The sequence below is a fragment of the Colias philodice genome, chromosome 15, assembly GCF_061535455.1.
Source record: "Colias philodice isolate Cphi_HAF_F1 chromosome 15, ilColPhil1 Martin Lab GWU primary, whole genome shotgun sequence".
Taxonomy (NCBI): domain Eukaryota; kingdom Metazoa; phylum Arthropoda; class Insecta; order Lepidoptera; family Pieridae; genus Colias; species Colias philodice.
The window spans coordinates 8,272,267-8,295,881 of NC_143100.1; the positions used below are offsets into that span (position 1 = coordinate 8,272,267).

A 23,615-nucleotide genomic window follows, 5' to 3' on the forward strand; every position below is an offset into this window, starting at 1 on the left:
CCCCGCCTATTTTCTATTTTAATTATACCTGATTCAAATAGTTTACTTGTTCTAATGAGTAATCGCTAAAATTCTATTATAAATGGATGAGTTAACCAAATTACGTGATCAGTAGGTCTACCATGAGTTTACGCACACGATACTCGCTAGCGATTGTAGTAAGCGGTTTGTATGAAATTTCGTACAGCGCCCCCTAGTGTGCCGTATTAGAACTAAAAAGCCTACCATGAGGTGCATTATAGTATACTACAGTAGATAACGTATAGTAAACTATACTACACTCGCTGTAGTAACCATACAATTTTTGCACCATGAGTTCTAATTTTGACATATGTCATAGTTTATAACTATTCGATGATAGATACGTCATTCACGGAAAATAATCTCGTGAACTATTCACGTTTACTATTGTAGTTACGTCAGACGATTTAACTATGTCAACTCATGGTAGGGGTGCTGGCCCCATAACACATAAAGCTAAGACGGTATTTAAAATACCAGAAACACTGGAATGTAGCATAATTTGCACGTACAGTTATTTAAAGTAGTATTTACAAGAGTACATATAACATTCATACACTATACAAAATATAAAAATAACTATAGTCCATTAGGTCTAATACAAAATGTAGTTTAGTGAAATTCGAAGACACGTACAGTCGTAACGATTGCCTAGGGCGCCTAGTTGATTCCACAGCCCACTACATAACGACTAGAAAAACATGGGATGGCTATAAAATAAGCATATAGAGTAATTAAATAAAATATTACGTAAGGAAATAAAAATGCCTCTTTTTGGAATAACGATAAATTACAATTAAAATACTTTCAATTAGGATAGATTTTTGGTTCAATAATAACTTGAATGTTCTGTTACTTGTATGAAAAAATATATTATTGGGTTTTTTCTTCGCGGTTTTTAGAATTGCAAATTGAAAGAAATTTTAATTCCTCCTCATCAAAAGTTTTACTAAGATTTTAAATAGTTCCAAAGTTAAAAAAAAATATTCTGATAAAATTATGAGAATTCTATAATCAGATCGAAATACCTATCATCAAATAAAATATTTTTGAAAGAATCCACCGACTGCCAATACAGCTTACGTCCAACCCTATATGTATAATTAAGGTAGTGATTTATCTAACATCCATTTATTATTATCAAGATTCAAACAACACCAATGATTGTTATCTCAACACATTTTATACCTAATCTCTTTAAAATTTTGAATTTCAGCTACATAACACAACCACAAAAAATAACAGAGTCAGGTACGTTATAGGATTCGATTTGCAAAAAGTATTTTTAATTATATTAAAAAAAATATAAGTAGATAGTAAATACTAGAATTTTATAGATAAAACGGGATGAATTCGGTCAGACTAAAAGGACACTAAAGCCAATTGGTTTCAATAAAATCAATACATCAAAATGGGTTCACTTTTTAAGAAACTATTGTTGAACAAATCTTTCTTTATAAATTGATAACTTGTATTTTAAACACGGTTCATCGACTACATTAACATGACCGTGAAATTAATAATATAAAACTTGTCTTGGCACATATTTAATAAGCGGAAAGTAGAGACGGCTATAAGAAATACATTAAAAGTATAGCCGCTAGTATTGATATGTCAGCAAAAGATAGACAAATATTAACATATTACTACAAGTTATATTTTTAACATCTACTAAACAACTACTATTATCGATTAAACAAACAATATATGATTAATGTAGTTGAAATTCTACTTTTTTTAAATAACCAATAATTTCTACGTATATTCTATAATCTGATTTACATTAAAGTATCAAGATTAAGAGATCCTTGTGCATTACTTTAAGTTAAAAAAATAACACAATAAACGTATTTGATTCGGAAATGGAATGAGATAATTTTATAGTCAATAGAAAAACAAACGAAAAAAACAAAACTAAAAAATAACACTGGTTAGTTGCACTAGGTAAATCAAAAAATAATCTATGAGCTTAAAACGTTTTAAGTCCCAAACTTATTTGTGACAAACATACTATAGTAAGTAAGACAGCAACACACTACGTAAAATGTTCTAAAAATGAGATCGGTCGATTGCTTGATAGCCAAGTTAAAATACGTACTTTGTACATAACTCGTCACAGATAAATAATTAAAATGAGGAGTAGAAAAATAAAATAATTAGCATCTATCGCCAGCATCCCTGTAAGCATTATTATCAATACACTTATCTATTGTCGGTATCCTTTGGCTTCGTTGAGCGACGCGGTGTGGTAGCGCTTCAGCTCGGGAAATACTTCTAGGAGAACCAGCTCGAAGATTTCCTGGGATTAATAATATTTATAAGTAAAGCACAAAATTATGGTAATTAAATTGTTTGTTTTAAAACACATTTCGTCTCATTATCTAAAAAATAAAAAAATAATAATATAGGTAATTTCAGTACACGCACTACGTATATCCTGGGATACTATATCCCATAAATTATAAGATTTATACGTACTGTTTTATTATTTTTATACTAAAACTTAAAATACAACACACCACATTCAAATATAAAGTAGTTATTTTATTATAACTACTCTCAACATAGTTTTAAAATTTCTTGCAATAGCAAAATTATAAAATTCGCGTTTCTAACCAGACAAGCTAAACTAAAAACTCCCGCCAATTAAAAATAGCATTCAATTAAAATTACACGTAACCATTTGTCCATGTAAAACCATGACATTGATTGTTGACAATTTAGATGGAGCGCCTAGTGTCCACGCCGGCTAATTTAAGAACTACTATATCTTCAGATTTGCGGAAGAATGTTCACACTTCGAATCACAGATTCATAACGTGATTACGCTCGAATAAAACAGTAACGATTTTACACTTTCGTACTCGTAAAAACATACGAAAATATACAGTTTTTATTATGTGAAAGTTAGGTAGAAAAGTGTGTGCATTTTTTTGTTTTTAATATTAAAAAGTGCTTGATTTAGAAGTGAAGATTTTGTTTGTAAAATGCCTATTTTATACAGTGCAGTGGCAAGTGATAATAATATTGTAAGTAAATTCGCATCGTGCGATGGTAATTTTGATGAAATCCTCGAACAAATGATATTAAAAATTCCAGCGAATATCAATAAAATGACTTATTCTCATGGACGTTATTTACTGCACTACATACTTAATGTGGACGAATTTTATTTTTGTATCACTGACAAAGTGAGTATGTCTTATTTAAAGATTAATGTTATTTTTTTTGTATTCTAATAATAACAATTATTATGGGTTTTGATATGTCTTCATAATAGTTAAAAAAATAATAAAAGATTTTTTTAATTTTTTCGCCGTTTTGGAGAATTAATTTAGGTTAATAAACAAATAAATAACAAAATTGCAGAGTTGCGTAGGGGTTGTCCAGTAGCGTCATAAATTTGGCTTAACTCCATCCAAATCTAGTTTATTTATATTGGTAATAATATTATTTTTCTGTGTAGGCATTTCATATCACATTTATTTCAATAACCGTGGATGATTTAATTCAATGTTGAAGTTTTCTTTACTCTGTTCTTCATGTAGGTATTAAAAATTTCCGTATTTTTATTTTTTGCAAAACACTTTCATTTTTTTACTTAAGTACCTATAATAATTATTTATTGTACACATAATATAAAACATGTATGCTTCATAAAATTTATTGAAAGCAAAATGTAACATTTTAAACCTTGTTTTTTCCAAATAACTGAGTAACAACCCTTTGACGTAAACATTTAAAAAATAATTTGGAAAATCCAAAAGTGCACGCCTCATAATTTTTTTTTAATAAATATTTATTAATTATTATTTTTGTTTATTTAATAACAATTAAACCACATCGAATCAGACCCTGAAAAATGAAAGGGTTCTATTCCTGAGCATACTCAAGCGTAAGAGAAAAAAGACTCGATTAGTAAAGTATTTCGGTCGCTATCGTGTTAACAAGAAAAAGGATCCGCACATACAGACACACGGACGTCCAAGACAAAACTTTTTTAAACTGTTTTTTAACTAGTTTAAATAACAAAAATGACATCAAAAATATCATGAACGTTAAAAATAGTGTTTTTTCTTAATATGTGTGTGTATGTATTATCTTACAAGTGCAATGTATGATACATAAAGACATTTTAAGTTTGAAAAATCAGATGTTTTGCGCGAAGTGACAGTAGTACCCACCTCAACGCTTCGCTTATGAGGCGTGCAATAAGTAACAATTATTAATTTCCAGACGTGCCAAAGATCCAGAGCATTTCTATTCCTCAACGAAATAAAGAGACAATATGAAAATCATAAAAGTGACTTCACACGAACACTGGCGCAAGAAATGTATAGATATAACGAAGACTATAGTACCATAGTGATACGTAGTGGTGAATTGGAAGAACTGAATTCTATTGGAGTCGATAGCAGCGGTAAAAATTTATATCACTTAGATAGTAAAAACTTAAATAGTTTTTCCAATAAACTAGGTATAGGAAAAGGAATATTATAAAAAGTATTGAATATTGTAAATATTGCAAATTTCATTGTTTGCTTGCTTTTAAAAATTGAACTCAAAAACTTATCGACCAATTTAAACACTTCTTTTACCTACCATTAGATTTCTACATATTTACCGCTGTACAGAAGCTATATTTTTATTATCTTTTTCGTCCAGATCAAAGAGCTAGTTATTTTATGAACGCAAATGTGCGTGAAATCTCTTAAATAATAATATTTGTATCATTTCAGAAAGTATACTAGGCGAGAAATTACTTTTTGTGGAAAATTATGATAATTTAAGTTATACGGTGAGCAAATTTTTAACATTACTAAACTAAACGTCTTGTTTGTATATGCTTAATATGTAGTTAGATTTTAGTGTTATCTGTAAAAGTGTACTGTATCTTCAGGTGAAATTATTATGGATTACGATTCGATACCGATTTATTTATATTTTACGGATTTGTTCAGGAAGAATTGAGTTCGTTATTATTAAATGTGTTAATTTTTTAATTTTGCAGACGATCTCATGCATAGAAACGAAGCCACAGCGAGTACTTATAACGCTTGATGAGAGAAAACTTAATTATATTATTATTGTATTAGTAATTTTTGCTGGATTAGCAAGCATATTATTTTTATCCCCTTCTACTCTTGCTGTTGTGGTCGTCGTACTATTATTGTACGCATTTAAAAGATAGCATTGTAAAGAATGATTAAAATGGTGATGAAATAAATGAATAGTTCCTATTATGCGTTTTTATTTTTCGAAACAGTTATTATATTTTATTAATTATACTATTTTAAGGAAACTAATTTACAATACTCAATTGAAATGAATTGAATTAAATTATTGTCATTCGAATAAAAACATTAGCGACGGTTGAAAACGAAAAGCTACATTATAACGTTTAGGCACTCATTGGTTACATGTTATAATAATCTTTAATTTCGAAATTACGCGATTCATTGAAATATTGCTAGCTTGTTGTGAGTTTTATCTGGAAGCTAATAATTATAACCTATAAAGCATCCGCTTTGCATGTGGAAAATCACATAAAAAACCTGTTTATTACGTTACAGCATGTTACGGTCATTATAAAACGTTAGACAATGCTTCGATAGACATGATAATCGCGCTCGCACTCCACATATTTAGTGGCGTTTCACTCGCTCTTCATTTCAGCACGTACTACACTCTCACACTATACACGCTTTACCTGTCATGATCTGCATCTCTATATCGCGCTCTACGCCTCTACATTCGTTAACACGATCCAACATCCACGCTCTACGCGCGAACGTTACTCCATAAACGTAAGACAGCGCTCTTCTCGTAATACATTGCCGCGCTCTAAAACTCTACACTTCTACCCACTCCACAGCTCTACACCTCTACCTGCTCCACAACTCTACACCTCGCCCGCTCTACAACTCTACAGCTGTACTCACATAGAAGAGCTGCTTGTTGTGCGTGCTGTCCTGCAGCGTGTGGAACAGCTTGTGCTCTACACCTCACCCGCTCTACAGCTGTACTCACATAGAAGAGCTGCTTGTTGTGCGTGCTGTCCTGCAGCGTGTGGAACAGCTTGTGCTCTACACCTCACCCGCTCTACAGCTGTACTCACATAGAAGAGCTGCTTGTTGTGCGTGCTGTCCTGCAGCGTGTGGAACAGCTTGTGCTCTACACCTCACCCGCTCTACAGCTGTACTCACATAGAAGAGCTGCTTGTTGTGCGTGCTGTCCTGCAGCGTGTGGAACAGCTTGTGCTCTACACCTCACCCGCTCTACAGCTGTACTCACATAGAAGAGCTGCTTGTTGTGCGTGCTGTCCTGCAGCGTGTGGAACAGCTTGTGCTCTACACCTCACCCGCTCTACAGCTGTACTCACATAGAAGAGCTGCTTGTTGTGCGTGCTGTCCTGCAGCGTGTGGAACAGCTTGTGCTCTACACCTCACCCGCTCTACAGCTGTACTCACATAGAAGAGCTGCTTGTTGTGCGTGCTGTCCTGCAGCGTGTGGAACAGCTTGTGCTCTACACCTCACCCGCTCTACAGCTGTACTCACATAGAAGAGCTGCTTGTTGTGCGTGCTGTCCTGCAGCGTGTGGAACAGCTTGTGCTCTACACCTCACCCGCTCTACAGCTGTACTCACATAGAAGAGCTGCTTGTTGTGCGTGCTGTCCTGCAGCGTGTGGAACAGCTTGTGCTCTACACCTCACCCGCTCTACAGCTGTACTCACATAGAAGAGCTGCTTGTTGTGCGTGCTGTCCTGCAGCGTGTGGAACAGCTTGTGCTCTACACCTCACCCGCTCTACAGCTGTACTCACATAGAAGAGCTGCTTGTTGTGCGTGCTGTCCTGCAGCGTGTGGAACAGCTTGTGCTCTACACCTCACCCGCTCTACAGCTGTACTCACATAGAAGAGCTGCTTGTTGTGCGTGCTGTCCTGCAGCGTGTGGAACAGCTTGTGCTCTACACCTCACCCGCTCTACAGCTGTACTCACATAGAAGAGCTGCTTGTTGTGCGTGCTGTCCTGCAGCGTGTGGAACAGCTTGTGCGCGCCGCGCGCGGCCGCGTGCGCGCCCACCAGCGACGACAGCGCGCCCACCACGCTCTCGCTCACCTGCGCGAGCGCTAGCGTGCGCGTGTGCTCTACAAATTATTTATTTATTTACTCTTTATTGAACAACAGTCTTATAAAATAAAAGTACAACAAAACCATTCAAAATGTACAAATGGCGGCCTTATGGCTTTAAGCCATCTCTGCCAGGCAACCTTCTATATTTAATTGTTAAAATAATAACAAAAAATGCACATATTTGAAAATTTTCAAAGAATAGAAAAAAAAGACGTGTGGCACTCGGGGACTGCCGCGGTGAAGCTATTGCATAGCATGCCTTCAAGCCACACCTCCGAGCCCGTCGGAGTGGGGAGCGTGAGGTTTTTTTCGTTACGGAATTTCTGGATTCGGTCCCCGCGCTCAACGCCCGCGATAGAAGCTATGCAATAGCTTAAAAATGCATATATTTGAAAATTTTCAAAGAATAGAAAAATCATGTGGCTGCATTCTAAACCGCGTTAATTGCCATACCGTGTCGACAAGCCTGACGGCTCGACCACCCATAATCGAGGGATCAAATACTTCACTGTCTCAAACAGAACTTTTAACATGATTTTATAGAAACAACCTGTCTTAGTTGTTTTTATTTAAGTGTTCAATTTGTTTTTGTCATCAAGGCAATATATAAAGGAAAAATATTGGATATTGCGTTTATTTTTAAGGTTCGTACGGTTAGCATGCACATGATGCACACTATTACGCTATATTCGGTTTACGTGTGTCCGGAACGCCATGTTAACCTGCAGCTACGCGTACACTGTTGTGGAGCGCGTACCGCGTGAGCCGCCGTCCGGTCAGTTTTTGGTCACGCGTCAAAGAGGACGCACCCGACTAGGACACGCTATAATTGGACGGCAAAAAGATAAGACACGCGTGTTCTTCGAACCCGCTATCCGTACGCACCTTTAAATGCTGTTTCTATTTTTTGTAAATGTTTTGAATAATTTTTTGTAAAATCATAGTAAAAAAAGTAAATAAATATACCTTTATCTCTAATATTTCTGTTGGAGGTAGTTTCACTGAGAACGCCGCCCGGCCACCACGACTTCAAAACTATACTAATGTAGTAATGCAACATTTGTTCAGAGAATAACCATGATATCGTCTCCTTTATTTGCCTGCGAAAAAATACTTGGTTAAATTCCTTTCCTACTAAATAATTCCTTCCAAAATTATTTTTTCCATTGTAATTTCGATAGGGAGACGGAATATTTAAAATAAGATCAGAAAGTTTACTTCTACTAGTTCAAGGATTTTTTTAAGAGCAACTTTTCGTTTTCCAATGCAATATTTGAAGACATTAAATGAATAATGTCATTTAATATCTAAAAATATTGGATTTCATAAAAAATCGGACCCGAGATTATTCAAGCACTTATTGCATGAATTACTTTTTGCTATTCTATTTCATAGATTTCGATGAATTAATGTCTCCTTGAACAATACGCGAATTTTTATTAACAAAGTTATTATTCTCGTATTGTGACAGCATATATCACATTTTCCATAATTCAAACACAATCTCACCTATTAATAGTTCGTCCATACGTGATTTGCACGAATGTGACCAGAGTTTTCCTAAGCCACTTAAACACGCCTCGCATATCGAACACTTCACTTAGCAAAGCGTATAGCGGTTCCGCTATACTATCTCTCTCTTCACCTATTGGACCCGTACCTGTATTGGCGATAAAATAATTAAATATATTTATTTTAATTTGTTAGTAAAAATAGCTAAACTATGAGCAAGAAGTTTTGTTGACATGGGAAACGTGAGTCAACCAGTCAGTCAGATTTCGGCCTATCACAAGAAGAGTAGAGAAGCATGGTCACAGATTTTTTGAAGTGAAACTTCTTTCAGCGTGTTGAAAGTAAAACTTCAAGATCGAGTCATGGCATTACCGTCACGTCATGGAATAAGGCAAAGATTGGTATCTTTGAATCTTGAATTTATATTTTTGGTTTTATGGCATTCAAATGCTTTATAAATATAAATTTATAAAGAATAGAAAAAATTCGATCACGAGGCGGGACTCGAACCCGCATCCTTTCGCGCCATTCCGGGGCGGATGCCTGACCAACTCAGCCACTCGTGACCCGCCAGAGCAATCGAATTTATTCTATTCTTTCAGTTTTATGTGTCTGAAGGCATTTGAATGCCATAAAACCAAAAATATAGATTCAACAAAAAAAGGTCGTGTTCCATCGTTACAATATTGTATTCACTGAAAAGTGCTTCATATTGGTTGAAATGGTTGTTAATCATCTCAATAGATGGCGCGCGGTGTGTCCCTTCAGACACATAAAACTGAAAGAATAGAATAAATTCGATCGCTCTGGCGGGTCACCAGTGGCTGAGTTGGTCAGGCATCCGCCCCGGAATGGCGCGAAAGGATGCGGGTTCGAGACCCGCCTCGTGATCGAATTTTTTCTATTCTTTATAAATTTATATCTTTGAATCTTGCCAAAAAAGTTTCACTTCCTAGACGTGTGCTCGTAACACACGACCTTTTTTTATTATTAAACTGACCAGACAAATATTTTATTAAGAAAGGACTTAAGTTAGACTTTGCACTTAAACAAAGGCTCATTCCGAAAGAACATATTCAGTATATATAGTAAATACTATCAATCGAAGTCAGGTTCTATGTAATTTATTTTTATAATATCGTTGTGAAGATCGTCAATACAATCACATTTTGTGCTTATAATTAATACAACAAATAATGGCCTTTTTATCGAGAAAGAAATATACCTCTCATAGAATTATTGACGTTTTTGCCGGCATTATCACCCCCGTTCCCATCAAGGTACATGGATATCTCGTCGTCGTCAGCCGATGTATGCGGATACGCTTCTTTCTCTTGTGACGATCTGTTCGTTGCATCACTACTTGTGCTGAAACCAATATGCATAATTTTTAATTAATTATTAGAGAAATCTTGCTTAGAAAAGTTAGAAACATAGGTTAAAAAAAGTAATTTTAATTGTAGCTTAACTGCTAAAGATGCAAAAACAGTATTTTTTGAAGTGAAACTTCTTTAGGCGCGTTGAGAGTGAAATTTGCGTCATGGCAAGACCGTCACGTCATGGAGTAAGGTGACGATTCTTGCCAAAGAAGTTTCACTACTGACATGTGTGGTCGGCACACATGATCTTTGTTTGTTATTGATCTAGTAGTTTTTGAGTTAAACCGTGACAAATAAATAACGAAACAACAAAAAAAAAAGACGGGTTGCACTCCGGGAGTGCGGGCAGAAGTAAAAACTTGATTATTAACGTTGAGCATGTCTGATATCCATCCGTCTTACGCTTTTTCGATCAGGTCACGTGTCCTGACGCGAGTTTAAGATTTTATACCCAACGCCGCTAAAGAAGTTTTCACTTCAAAAAACTTTTGATATAATATAAATGTAGATTTATTACCTTTTGAACAATGTAGAAAATGAAAACTTATTTTTCTTTGGTAAATCACCTTGTTTCAGGTACTCAGAGCTTGGGTTTAAGAATGTGTAAAGTGCTTCACATTGATTCAATCTATCATCTTCTAAAACAAACTGAAACAAAATTATGAAAAAATGATACGAGTATACAATATAAGAGTTATATTATTAAATTGTTAGCCACAAAAATCAATACTTGAAAATGTAAGTTACATACCTCTAAATATTTTTGTATCAAAGATTTCGCCTTCTCTAATGAGTTTTTATCATTTTTACCGAATATAAATTTAAAAGAATTTGAAGGAAGCTCTAGATTTTTTAGTTCTGAACACATAGGCCTTAATTTCCGATGAAGTTCCTGGAAAGAAACAATTTCACAACATAACAACTATTAAAAGCTGCTAACGATATTATCTTTATTTAGAAAAAAAAAGGGTTAAGAAATTATAGCAATTTTGTAATTCCACTATAGAAAAGAAAAGAATTATAGTAAAATTCATAACTTATTAATAAAAATCCTAAATATATTATTCAAGAGATTAGCAAAATACCTGAAATTCATTGAGTGTCCTCAAAAGCACCCAGCCAGTGGTAATCTGTTCAGGCCTATCTTCATTGCTTGGGTCCTGTTCAGCCATGTGAACTACTATTACGAACTGGGGTGGTTTCGATTCGTCAATTATCTACAATAAAGGAAACAATTAAATTTATAGAGCTTTTCGATTTAATTATTATTTAACTAGATCTCCGCCCGCAAAATCGAATCAAATATGCGCATTATTCTTTGAAAACGCGCATAACAAACATCCATTCTCACAAAATTTCGTATTTAAAATATTAGTATGATTAAGTTTATTCATACTTGCTTTTCTATACTTAACTAAGCTACATTTATCAGATTTCGACAAGCGCAACGCTAGTTTCGCTTTGCGTTTTCGCATTCGATTTTCCTCGCCAGAGGACGTCAAGCTTGGTTAGTGCGGTATGTACACACACATGCACACGCATGCACACGAGCATGCACACTGTAACACTTCCCACTACCCACACACACACTCACATCCACCACTGCAAGGTTCCCGTCGAACCGCGTCTACGCCTACTAGCCGCTCGACTTCGTTCACAAGCATACTAGTCATGATTCATGAACACCCACCTCAGCACTATGCACGCTCGCCCGCCACTGGCCCAAGTGCTCCGCCCACGTGTCAGTACGCGCGAGATGAGCTTCGAGCCGCATCTGTTCACCCGCCAGCCGTTCGACTTCGTTCGCGAGCATGGTTAGTGCGGGTGATTCCGGTTTGAGGGACGCTCGGAGTGCTGCTAATGCCTGTAATTTTTGTAATAAATAAAATGTATTATTTTTTAAGATGTGATAGTATTATCAAAAAGTTATTCATAAAGTAGTTAAATTGTAAAAGTTTAATACATACATTGAAATACAATTCCCAGCTTTTTTAACCAACTATTTACAATGTTTTATTTCTGTTATATTTGTACAATTTTTAAAACCCATTTTTTTTACTTTTAATCCTTTCCCGAAAAATCTACCTTCCCAACAATTATGCATAAATAAATAATATAAAATACCTGTGTTTTATTATTATGACGTTCTTGCAATTGATCAAGTTTCCGCCTGGCATAAGTAGAATGTTCTATCAAATGTACGGTACCGCCGACGCTTTCTGCCGATGACACCGATTCACTTGATAGCTGACGATCTTCTATTGGCGATCTCTCTGATATTAATTCTGAAACAAATAGATTTACATTTATTTTTCAATTAAGTATTATATTTTTATTTATTCACTTAGTTAAAAATACGAAATACATAATATTAAAATAAGTTTCTTACAAATGTGAGAAGGACACAGACAAATAGTCAGTTTATTTCATCATATCCAAAATACCATTTTGAAGTTTTTTAATTACATCAAAATAAAATGTATACTATAATATATAGTATGTAATATATACTATAAAGGAATTTGCAGGAATATCAAAAACTTAAGAGTGATATAATATCTTTGATATAATATAATATTAATTAAATACACTTATTATTAATAACTGACCTTTATTAGCCTCTTCTGTAGCAAGCTCAGCATTTAATGCTTTATATTGATCACTAAGCAAAAAGGAATGATAATATTTCTCCTGTATTGTATCCACTATTGTATCCTGTACTTCATAAAATACTTCTGGTCCTGTGTCACCTAGTAAAAATGATTCCATTCTTTTCCTTGTATCCTGAAATAAAAAAACAAATAAAAATGTTCTTATATGAGTATATCAATTTACTATATTATTTTAAATGTTTTACATGTATTAATAATTATTGTCGAGCCAATTTAATAGGCAACATTTGACGTCTATCATTGTTATCTTCGTAGGGTGGTAATCTGCTTAAAAACATCGATTAAAGTGAATTAATCGATACGGACTTGAAACATTTATCAATCGAACTTTAAACACATGTCAATAATTTATTATGATTTTTATTCCCAAGTAATCTATGCATTCGATTCTAGATGTCAGATTTCGATTTTTAGAGTAACGTCTCTGGTATTTAAAAAGAAAAAAAGTTTATTGACACAAAATTGTAGCAACGTCAGTTCTTTAAATCAGAAATTGTTTATTATGTTTAGAATGGTTTATCAGTAAAATGAAATCCTAAAATTACTTGTATCGGTCATTATTATTATAAATATGTAATCGTAATTGAAAAAAGTTAAGCAAATGTGCAGTTCTAACAAAACGAAATATCATTTTATTCTATGTCGTCGTTACTAGGTTACGTTGTTGAATTTTGTTGACCTGTCAAATGTTGCCTATTAAAATGGCTCTACTATAACTTAGCACTTATCATCATATGACTATTTCTAGAGAATACATAATATAAAAACCAATAAATAAAAAACAAATCGTATCTTATAATATATATATGTATATAAATCTCGTGTCACAATGTTTGTCCTCAATGGACTCTTAAACCACTTAACCGGTTATAATAAAATTCGCACACCATGTGCAGTTCGATCCAACGTAAGAGATAGGATAGTTTAAACATGTAGGACGTAAGACTTTTCATATCAAACTAACATTTTTTATGTTACAAAACTACCTTATCCACTTTCATTTCTGCACTCGGCGATCTAATGTAAGTGTAAAATATTTCGGCGCCTAGCTGATGCCAACTGCTTCTAGGGCTATGTCGTAGCTCTTCGACCGCCGTCCAGAAACCAACAAGACCTTGTGAGCAAAGTGTCTCTAAGAACATTGAAAGATACCTTCGTCCAGTCACACTCTCCAATATTTTGTGTAATGGCAATGTCTGGAAATAAATTGAATTGTTTATTTGTAGTGAACTGAATATTTTTAATATTATGGCTTAAATTTTTTTTTCTTATTTCTATATTAAAACAAAAATTAGAATAAAAAATACAATTATTTGCTTGCATAATACTAATATTTGGATGATTGCAAAATGTATGGCAAATCTGAGAAACTCGCGGTATAATATTATGATTTTATTAATTTATTGTGATAATAATTAAATTTGTTTAATCAATCTATTTATATATATTTATAATACTGTAAATGTGAAACATGCAACTTTTATCCTGGCTAGCACACAAGTAAAGCCAGTTTCAGCTTGTTATATAAGGTGCATTGGGGTAATTCCGGCCACGGGGTAAATACATATATGTTAAATTACTATCAATAGATTAAGCAAATATGTATGCTAATAATATCAAACCCTTATATCTTCATGCCCTTCCTTCACGATACTTATGATAAAGCGATGTTCTAAAGTGGTATTCACAATTTTCTGAAATTACCCCTCATCCGAAATTCCCCCAATGCACTATACTTATAAATAAAAAAAAAATACAACATTATTAATTTAAAAACATACCTTGCTGTCAGATTCCACAGTAGGAAAAGCGCCATCCCAACCCAGGCTCTGCAAAGCAGCTTCACACTCTGCTTTAGCAATCGTCAGCTGATCAATGTATCTCTTTAGCTTCCTAGCATCAGCCACTTGTTGCCGACTCACATTGTGTTGGTTCCCACTCTTCTCTATAACCTCTATATCCACGCCTTTCGCGCGTTTGATGTTTTGTAGAGTTGTTGCTTGCATTATCTGTGTTACTATGTCATACCTGTTTTTTTTTTAAGTTAGATTAATATTTTAATTTTATACCAGACTGAAAAAAAATTATTGCTAAAAAATGAGATGTGAAGCGTTTAACTTCAGAATGGGTTGACTTGGCAGACTTGACAAATTTGAAGTTTTTTTTTTTAATTTTATAAAGAGCCCATATGGTAGAAGAACGTCTGGGGGGCAGCTAGTCATACAATAACCATAACATGAAATAAAAAAGAAGGATATGAAGAAACACCAGTAGTAACTTAAAATGAGTACAAGAATATAATATTATTCACTGTTACATATTTTACACATCAGTGAGCAATGCTTATGAAACTAAAAATTCTTGTTCAATGTACATACCTCAAGCGTTTTAGCGTATCAATATTATTGCAGTTATTAATAAGCCGAATGTAATCTTCAAATGTTTTAGCATATTCATGGGTTCGCACATGCATAGCATCAACTTCCTTTTGTGCTTCTAAATACTGTATAATTTTTTGATTTATATAATCAGGTTCTGTTATAAGATCTATTGCTGGTTGGAGAACTAGAAAAAATAAAATTATATAAAGAATTGTAAAACTAATAAATAAATTTATTTTGTACTAGCTTTTCGCCCGCGGCTTCGCCCGCGTTTTCAGAGAAAAACCCGTTCCCATAGGATTTCCGGATAAAACCTATCCTATGTCCTTTCTCCGGTATCAAAATATATCTATACCAAATTTCATGCAAATTGGTTCAGTAGTTTAGGCGTGATTGAGTAACAGACAGACAGACAGAGTTACTTTGGCATTTATAATATTAGTATGGATGTAATACATACTTTTGCATGCCAGTACTTCTCTTAGTAAATGAGAAGCTGGTGTCAAAGAATAGCATCTAGGCATCAAAAACATAACAAACATTTCACTTATTTGTCGGAGATAGTGTAGTTCTGTATCAATAGACATCAAATGAGGTAATAAGGCAAAAACAGGTGGCTGATTGAGTTCCAATCTGAAAGAAATTGCTTGTATTTATCATGTAAAACTCTCAAAATTAAAGAAAATAGATATTAAAGTAAGCAATATTTGGAAGCCAGTTAACTAAACACAATGGAGTAAATAATGCCATTGTATGTCTAATTAAAGATGTAGGATTTTAATACCAACAATGTACTCACGCACAACTTTTTGCAATTCTTATCCTCTCAAAGTGTTGTGTAATTTTAGTCACCATATCATTAGCCAAAAGCTTTTCAGCATCTACTCTCAACAATCTCTCATATAAATTTTGAACAGCACCCCAAATGTGTTCTTTAAATTTTTCTATAACAGGCTCTGGTTTATGAGTGAGTTCTTTTATCCATCTTGTCACAAAATCTCTAAGAAAGTAGTCTATTAACTGCTGCAACTGACTATCAACTGTTCTCCCAAAAACCACAGGCAAATGAGGTTTTTTAGTTGAATAAGACCAATTGGTTTGCTCCTCCTTTAAATTAAATTTTCAGGATAAGTCTTGACAAAAAAAAAAATATTTTTTATATTTAAGTCAATGAACATATTTACCTACCTACTTCGTTTATAATAATACAAACCTTGATCGCGGATTCCAACATTCGAGCTTCCTTTTCAATACTGTCTATTATAAATAGCGATGTTTGATGTGGAGATGACAATGATACATGGCCCCAAAGAGTAAATGCGAAGATTGCCACGATAACTGATAAGCTAAATAATCCAATAAAAGTTAAGTTCCAAGTTAAAGGAAAATACCAAAAAATTGATACACACAAACATAATATAAAATAAAATCTTCGCATAGACATGGTGTTTTGTTATCAGATCATATATGATATTCGAATTATTATAAGAAATGTAATCAAAGGAATTAAATCACAAGCACGGAACGGTATTACATTATTAATATTACAATTTTCTTTAGACTAGATTCAATTTTTATTTAGATAAAAACACATAACAAATATTCGATACCCATTTCCCAAACCCAATACGATTTTTGATGTTTCAGAGTTCAGACTTCAGTTGAAATTCAATTTACATCAAACGTCACACTCACAGTGACATTTCAGTAGTATATAACACAGAGGAAGCACAGAGGTATAAAATATGTGGTTTTATAATAACATTGGTTTTAACGGGTTCTATGGATACATTATTAATATTACAATTTTCTTTATTTAGACTAGCTGTGCCTCGAGATTTTACATGCATTACGTTTAAGCATGCACGTTTAACATGACATAAATATATATATAGCCTTCCTCAATAAATGGGCTAAGAAATTATTTATGTATTAGGGTATTAGGTAATTCCAGATAGATAAGATACTTTATGGAGTCTGCAAAGCAAAATGGCCCACAGGAAGTGTCTGGGAGTACTGATATCTTATTTTTAACTGTATCTCTAAAATATATTATGTGAAAATCAGCCATGCGAAAATACGTGAGGTAATTACTGTTTTTATGAACCTTTATCACCTGATATCTGGAAATTGGCCCATTGACAAAGCTAGCGGGTAGGCTTACGATGGTAGCACATACTAACACTATCCAATCGTCCATATCTGAGGTCATTCATTCATTCTTTGAGGTCTGGCGGTCCTGGGATCTTGTATTAAAATCGGAACACACCCGTAGGTACCTACGTTTTCCATGCTTCAGATTTCAGTGACAACTGACAGACGATAGCTGTTGTCAGGTGGTTGTCACTTGTCAGTTGTATAAAGTTTATTTACCTGCTAAGAAGTAAAGATATATCTTATTTTACGCATGAACTTAAATAACTTGAATCATTAAATCAAGGATTTCGTTTTGTTTATATTTAATGTCTGAATATAAAACAACGTATTTAGTTGTGGGCGGAGGAATAGCTGGTGTAACATGTGTGGAAAGTCTTGCAATATTACATCCTGAAGAATCCCTTATCATTTTAACAGCTTCTTCATTAATTAAAAACGTCAGCAACGTGAGTTTTTATGCTAAAACTATTGTTAAATTTGATGTCCATGATACCGAAGCTACTTCTCTACAGAAAATTCATCCTAATTTGAATATAGTGTATGACTCATTGAAACATTTGGATGCCACCAATAAGGTCGCTGTTACAGAAATTGGAATAAAGATAAATTATAATGTTGTATGTATATGTACCGGAGGTATACCAAGATTGATATCTGATTCAAGAAAATGCAAAAGAATACTTGGTATTAGGGATACAGAATCAGTACAAGAGTTCCAAGAAAAATTGAAGAATGGTCATAAAATGGTTATAGTAGGCAATGGTGGCATTGCATCTGAAATAGTACATGCTACTAGGGGCATTCAGAAGATTTGGGTTATAAGGGATGATTACATTTCAGCAACATTTGTAGATCCAGGTGCAGCAGAATTTCTTCAAGATACCTTCAAAAGTAACAAAGAAAAAAATGATAGTACAGTATTAAGAAGACATGTATTTTCTGAGGAAGATACATTAGTATCATTAAATAAAAATCTTAAATCAGCAGCACTTGGACCTGATTGGTATAGAAAATTAGAGAATACAAGAAATGAAACTGGGGAGCAAGAGTTGGAAATTATCTATAAAGTAGAAGTTGAGTCAGTAGTTGAAAGAGAAGATGCTGAGTATCCCCTGGATGTAAAATTAAGTAATGGAAAGACTGTTCAATGTGATTTTGTTATTTCTGCCACTGGAGTGGAACCTGCTGTTAACTTTACATGGGACATTGAACCAAAATTTGGAAAAGATGGGGGCTTAGCTGTTAATGAACTTCAACAGACATCTATAAAAGATGTATTTGCCGCTGGGGATGTTGCTTGTGCATCATGGGAACATGCTCCTCACTGGTTTCAGCTAAGGCTTTGGACCCAAGCTCGGCAAATGGGTTCTATGGCTGCTAAGGCCATGCATTCTAAAATAACAAATGAAGAAGTATTACAAGACTTTTGTTTTGAATTGTTCACTCATTGCACTAATCTTTTTGGATATAGAGTAGTGTTATTGGGAAAATACAATGGACAAGGACTTGATCAAAATTATGAAATTCTTTTAAGAATGACACGGGGTCATGAATATATTAAATTTGTACTTAAGGATGGCAGGCTGCAAGGTGCTATTTTGATTGGAGAAACAGATCTTGAAGAAATGTGTGAAAATCTTATTTTAGACCAAATTGATTTAACTCCTTTTGGAGATGATATACTTAATCCTGATATTGATATTGATGATTATTTTGATTAATTTAATATTATTGATATAATATGATATGATTATTTATTTTACGATTTATAGGTATGTTATGATTCAAAATGCTATATAAACTGTTTGAGTTGTTAAAGTTTTTTAAAGTGAAACTTTTATTACATCGTCTCAAACTTTTTGGTCTGTGTAGCGCATGTCGCGTGTATCGAGGCTGCCGAGTAGGTATACCTACTCGGCAGCCGACCGTCACGCGACATGCGCTACACAAAGCAGTGTTCGGAACCGTTCGAACAGTTTCACTTTTACCGTGGTTTCACAAAACCACACAACATTTTTTTTTGTTTATCATGTTAAATTATGAAATACATTATGAAACCTACATAATTCTTTTTATTACCTACTTATTATCCAACTAATAAATTATTACAATTAATATTAATTTACATTATAAATTTGACGAGTATTGGCGTTGTGGGGGAACACTGGGGGAAGTTCACAGATAAAGTTTTAGTAAATTTCTACATGCGCAAGGTTCAACGAAGATTCTTATCATCTTAGTCAATATCTTAGTTAACATCTTAGCGAAAAATTTATAATTTTAAATCAAAATAAGTAAAAAAACAATGTTTTTTTTTTTAATATAGACCCTATGAGATTTAATTTTTCCATTTTACAATATCATAAAATTTGATATAAATATTTTTAAATATTTAATGCAACACAAAATTAATTTGCTGATGTGTGTAAAATGCAAACGCCTCTCATTAAATTGTTTAAATACATTGAGATAATACTATTATGGAGTAGACACCACGAACAAAATCTGTGCGCCAAGATGGCGGCGCGGGGCGCGCGAATGACGGCTAGACAGTCATAGATTATGCGATGTCACTGACTCACCCTCGGAGGAATTAACAAGCCTGGAGAAGTAACAATTAATTGAACGTTTCTTATATAGTGGCTCTCTTTTATTCAATACCCTAATTAGTGCGATAGAAAGAGACAACACACTGTTATCGGCTTGGCATTCAAATCCACATGTAGCCACTTTTTGTTCTAAAAAGGTAGTGCTTGCCACAAATTTATCGAATACTAAAATATCGATAAATAAAAAAATTGAGTTATAAAATTGCTTGAAGATAATTTACACGAATCTATTTGGAATTATTCATTTACGATGCGTACTGACTGCCTTGCATTGTATGGTAGTGGTATTTATAAAAAAATATTATTAGGTATTTCGGTTTAGGTTTTTTTTATGGTTTCGTAAAAAGGTACGTATTTTTTCCTGTTTTCATAGATTCATTCATAGAATTATACGGAACCCTTCGTGCGCGAATCTGACTTCCACCTGGTTGATCATTTTACAAATCAATAATCGTATCCTACTAATATTATAGAAGCGAAAATATATAAGAATGGACATTTGATACTCTTTCACGTAAAAACTACTGAATGAGTTTTTATGAAACTTTACAATTAAATTTTAATTTATAGTTTAAACATCAGAATAACATAATATAGGCTACAATTTACCGCGGGAAAATAACTCATTCCCACGGGAAAAAATTGTTTGTTTGTTCCCAGAGAACACGCGGGGCACCTCTAGTTTAAAATAAATTTCTTCAAATAAAACAAATAAACATTTAATTTTTTTTTACAACATTTTAATTCGATACTTAATTACCAAATTACAATATTTATTATTTAAAATAGATGCCACCGTAAACTTGTGGCACAGCATCTCTGCAAAGCACTTTACTTTTCTTCCCGTCTGATTCGAAATGATTTGAACAAAGCCGAGAATGTTTTGAAGGCTTCCAATTTTCCCTGTGCTATAGCTTTAACCCGAACATCTTTTAATTTTTCTCAAGCCAGAAACCTGCAAATAACAATAAAATCCATACTTAAATACCTTTTTTTCTCCTAACTTAAAGCAGTCATTATCAATGAAGTACTTCGTACCTACTCAAGTATCGATAATTGCACAACACTATGGAAGTTATATTTTGCATTTTTTCTAAAAACTAAGCTGATTATGATTTCATTTCAATGATTACGGTTAGATAAAAAATAGATGATTATGAAAATAACGTAAATTCACTTATTTATAACACAATTAACAAAATAATTGATCAAAACACTAACCTGTGAAATGACAAATTCCTATCTTCATCCGATTTCCCAGTACTACGGCTTTTACAGCCGTAAACAACACAAGCCATGTAATCTTTAGTCAATTGTCTTTTCATAAAATAAAAAATTAAACTAAAACACTCGTTTTTCACTTCAAAAAAAATAATTAAAATAACCAAGCGATGATCACCAGACTGGTGATCAAAACAAATTGAAATGGCTACATGTCATTTCAAACTGTCGAACTGACATATATCTGTCCTCTTTTTTCGCAAGACATTTTGCCATAAGCTAGAAAGGCCAAACTAGTGCGTTATTGTTCAATTAATTGTTACTTCTCCAGGCTAGTTAATTGCTCCGAGGACTCACCGCTATAGAGGCGACACTTTGTTTCTTTCTGTCTATTTTATTGGGTGCCACTCCTTACATGCACGTTGACTTGAAATTTTCTTTGTACTTACTTAATACCTATTTATTTTAGATATAAACTGACTTTACTACGCGGGGCTAACAATATCTGGCATATAATATAGGATGAGGAGGTTCAGTCAGGGCTATGGGAAGTTTCATTCCTTACAAATTGAGCCTTTTTTAGAAAAAAAATAAAAGCCGTGTAAAAATTGTGTTTATTTATATTTAGTTCATCATCCTCAGAACATGTTCCCGGCTCAGAAATTGCTTGTATTGTTCCAGTACTATTGTAGCACACCTTCGGCTAAAATAAATATAATAATAATAATGTTAGTGATGGCTAAAATAATATTTTATTTGTTATACAAATCCGTAAAATTTTATTATTATTACTAACATCAATACAAGGAACAGCAGACTTCTTTAGAATACGCCTTCCCGCGTTTGTGGTATATTTATCCTCATCGCGAAAATGCAATGAACAGACGCAAGTTCTATCAGATGGTAACCAGGTTTCTTCACTGCGGTTGTTTTGGACAAATTTTACCCATTTTTCCCTTTCTTCACGGCCCAAACATGGAAACCTTGAATAGAAAAAATATTAATCTCTGAACTAGCGGTCCGCCCCGGCTTCGCCCGTGGTACATATTTCGCAATAAAAAGTAGCCTATGTTTTTTCTCAGGGTCTAAAGATTGTCTGTGCCAAATTTCATCAAAATCGGTCCAATAGTTTATGAGCCTATTTATTACAATCAAACAAACAAACAAAGTTTTCCTCTTTATAATATTAGTGCAGATAAATAAATAATAATTCAATTATACGTTCAAGTCAGTAGCTTATACAATATCAATTAAAATTGATTAAAATCAATTAACAAAAAAAAATTGGTGATTAAGTAATTGATTTTCATATTTCATGATTTCACCTTTTTTCAATTAACAACCAGTCTATGCTTTTCTAAATATGTAAAATTATTATTTTATACTATAAAAATATACGCCAGCAAATATTACTAACAACACTTATTTCATGCCCAATGTCATATCTTAAATTTTTAATCTATGACAAATGACGCAAAATGTCGCCCGCCAAAAATTTTGTTCTAACTAAGTTTTAAAAATTATTATCTAGTTACTTACTGATTGAAAAGTTATTCCTTTGCACTTTTCCGTATTATTTGTATTATTTGTGCAATATCGTAACACACACGTAGGCATATTTGATGCGTTTCACTTTAAAACAAATAAAAAATGAGCGTGACGTTCGCGCCAATGAGCGAGCAAGCGACTGAGTGCAGTTACGTCACATGACGTATGTTGAGTGGAACATAAGTGGTGTAGGCGGTATCGACTCCATATTAATATTATCTCAATGTTTAAATATTTTTTTTTTTGTAAAATTATGGTCGGGGAGTGGTCGGGAACATGTCGGGAATTTTTTTTTTATCTACAACTTCATGTCTGTATCTGACATTGACATAAAATGTTAAACGACTGAGCAATGAAACATGTTGTCTTTGTCTTTTGATTAGGGATGTCGATTCTTTCCAAAAAAGATCGATTTTTAAATCGATTCGAATCGTAACTTGATAAATCGATTCATAAAAAAATCGAGGTCTAAAAATCGATTCTAAAAAAATCGATTTTTTTTTCAAATTTGTATTTACAATGTAAATATAAATCCATTTTATGAAAATCAAGAATGGTACCATAATAAACAATCTCTGGGATCACTTATCAGTAAAATCAGGAATTTTTTAGTTCAGGGAATTAGATAATTACAATTATTTTTATTACCATGTCAAACTACCAGGATCACATAATATAAAAGAAGATATTTATTTTCTAAATGTATTTGTTACATTAAAAATTTAAGAGAGTAGTAACATAGCTTATAGTTCCCAATGCTTCATATCTAAGCTTTTTAAAAACAACAATTTGTCAAGTCTACTGGTATCCAAGCGGTTCCGCTCATCACTTGTGATGTTGCCGGCAGTCGAAAAAAGGCGCTCACAGGGAACAGATGATCCTACGATACTCATAAACATCACGGCTATTGAGTGAACGTGGTGATAAATAGAGTTTGTTTGTTCTTGCCAATAAAGTATGTATATATATCCGTAATATTGTG

General features: G+C 33.5%; 3 protein-coding genes and 1 long non-coding RNA gene across 4 annotated transcripts; 2 read left to right on the forward strand and 2 right to left on the reverse strand.

The window, feature by feature from the left end:
- Positions 1-600: 600 nt before the first annotated feature.
- On the reverse strand, positions 601-16,775 carry snz (sorting nexin snazarus). The gene is made up of 17 exons (XM_089704416.1): positions 16,312-16,775; positions 15,898-16,205; positions 15,559-15,731; positions 15,096-15,282; positions 14,499-14,745; positions 13,704-13,913; positions 12,655-12,829; positions 12,170-12,330; positions 11,736-11,909; positions 11,131-11,262; positions 10,797-10,937; positions 10,563-10,693; positions 9,892-10,034; positions 8,664-8,814; positions 8,121-8,254; positions 7,020-7,168; positions 601-2,320 (listed from the first exon to the last, which is right to left on the reverse strand). Exons 1-17 carry the CDS (start codon positions 16,540-16,542, stop codon positions 2,228-2,230), a joined length of 2,940 nt encoding a protein of 979 aa, XP_089560542.1. The 5' UTR covers positions 16,543-16,775; the 3' UTR covers positions 601-2,227.
- Positions 2,645-5,252, forward strand: LOC149482398 (vesicle-associated membrane protein 7-like). The gene is made up of 4 exons (XM_089704417.1): positions 2,645-3,212; positions 4,258-4,441; positions 4,761-4,819; positions 5,033-5,252. The coding sequence occupies exons 1-4, from the start codon at positions 3,009-3,011 to the stop codon at positions 5,210-5,212; spliced, it is 627 nt and encodes a 208-aa protein (XP_089560543.1). The 5' UTR covers positions 2,645-3,008; the 3' UTR covers positions 5,213-5,252.
- Positions 16,776-17,437: 662 nt separating the features above from the next.
- Pyroxd1 (pyridine nucleotide-disulfide oxidoreductase domain 1) lies at positions 17,438-19,276 on the forward strand. Its single transcript, XM_089704076.1, has one exon. The coding sequence runs from the start codon at positions 17,561-17,563 to the stop codon at positions 18,974-18,976; it is 1,416 nt and encodes a 471-aa protein (XP_089560202.1). The 5' UTR covers positions 17,438-17,560; the 3' UTR covers positions 18,977-19,276.
- A 2,415-nt stretch (positions 19,277-21,691) lies between these two features.
- On the reverse strand, positions 21,692-22,872 carry LOC149482400 (uncharacterized). Its single transcript, XR_016316715.1, has 2 exons — positions 21,882-22,872; positions 21,692-21,788 (listed from the first exon to the last, which is right to left on the reverse strand). It is a non-coding gene; the product is annotated as an uncharacterized LOC149482400 (long non-coding RNA).
- Between the last annotated feature and the right edge of the window lie 743 nt (positions 22,873-23,615).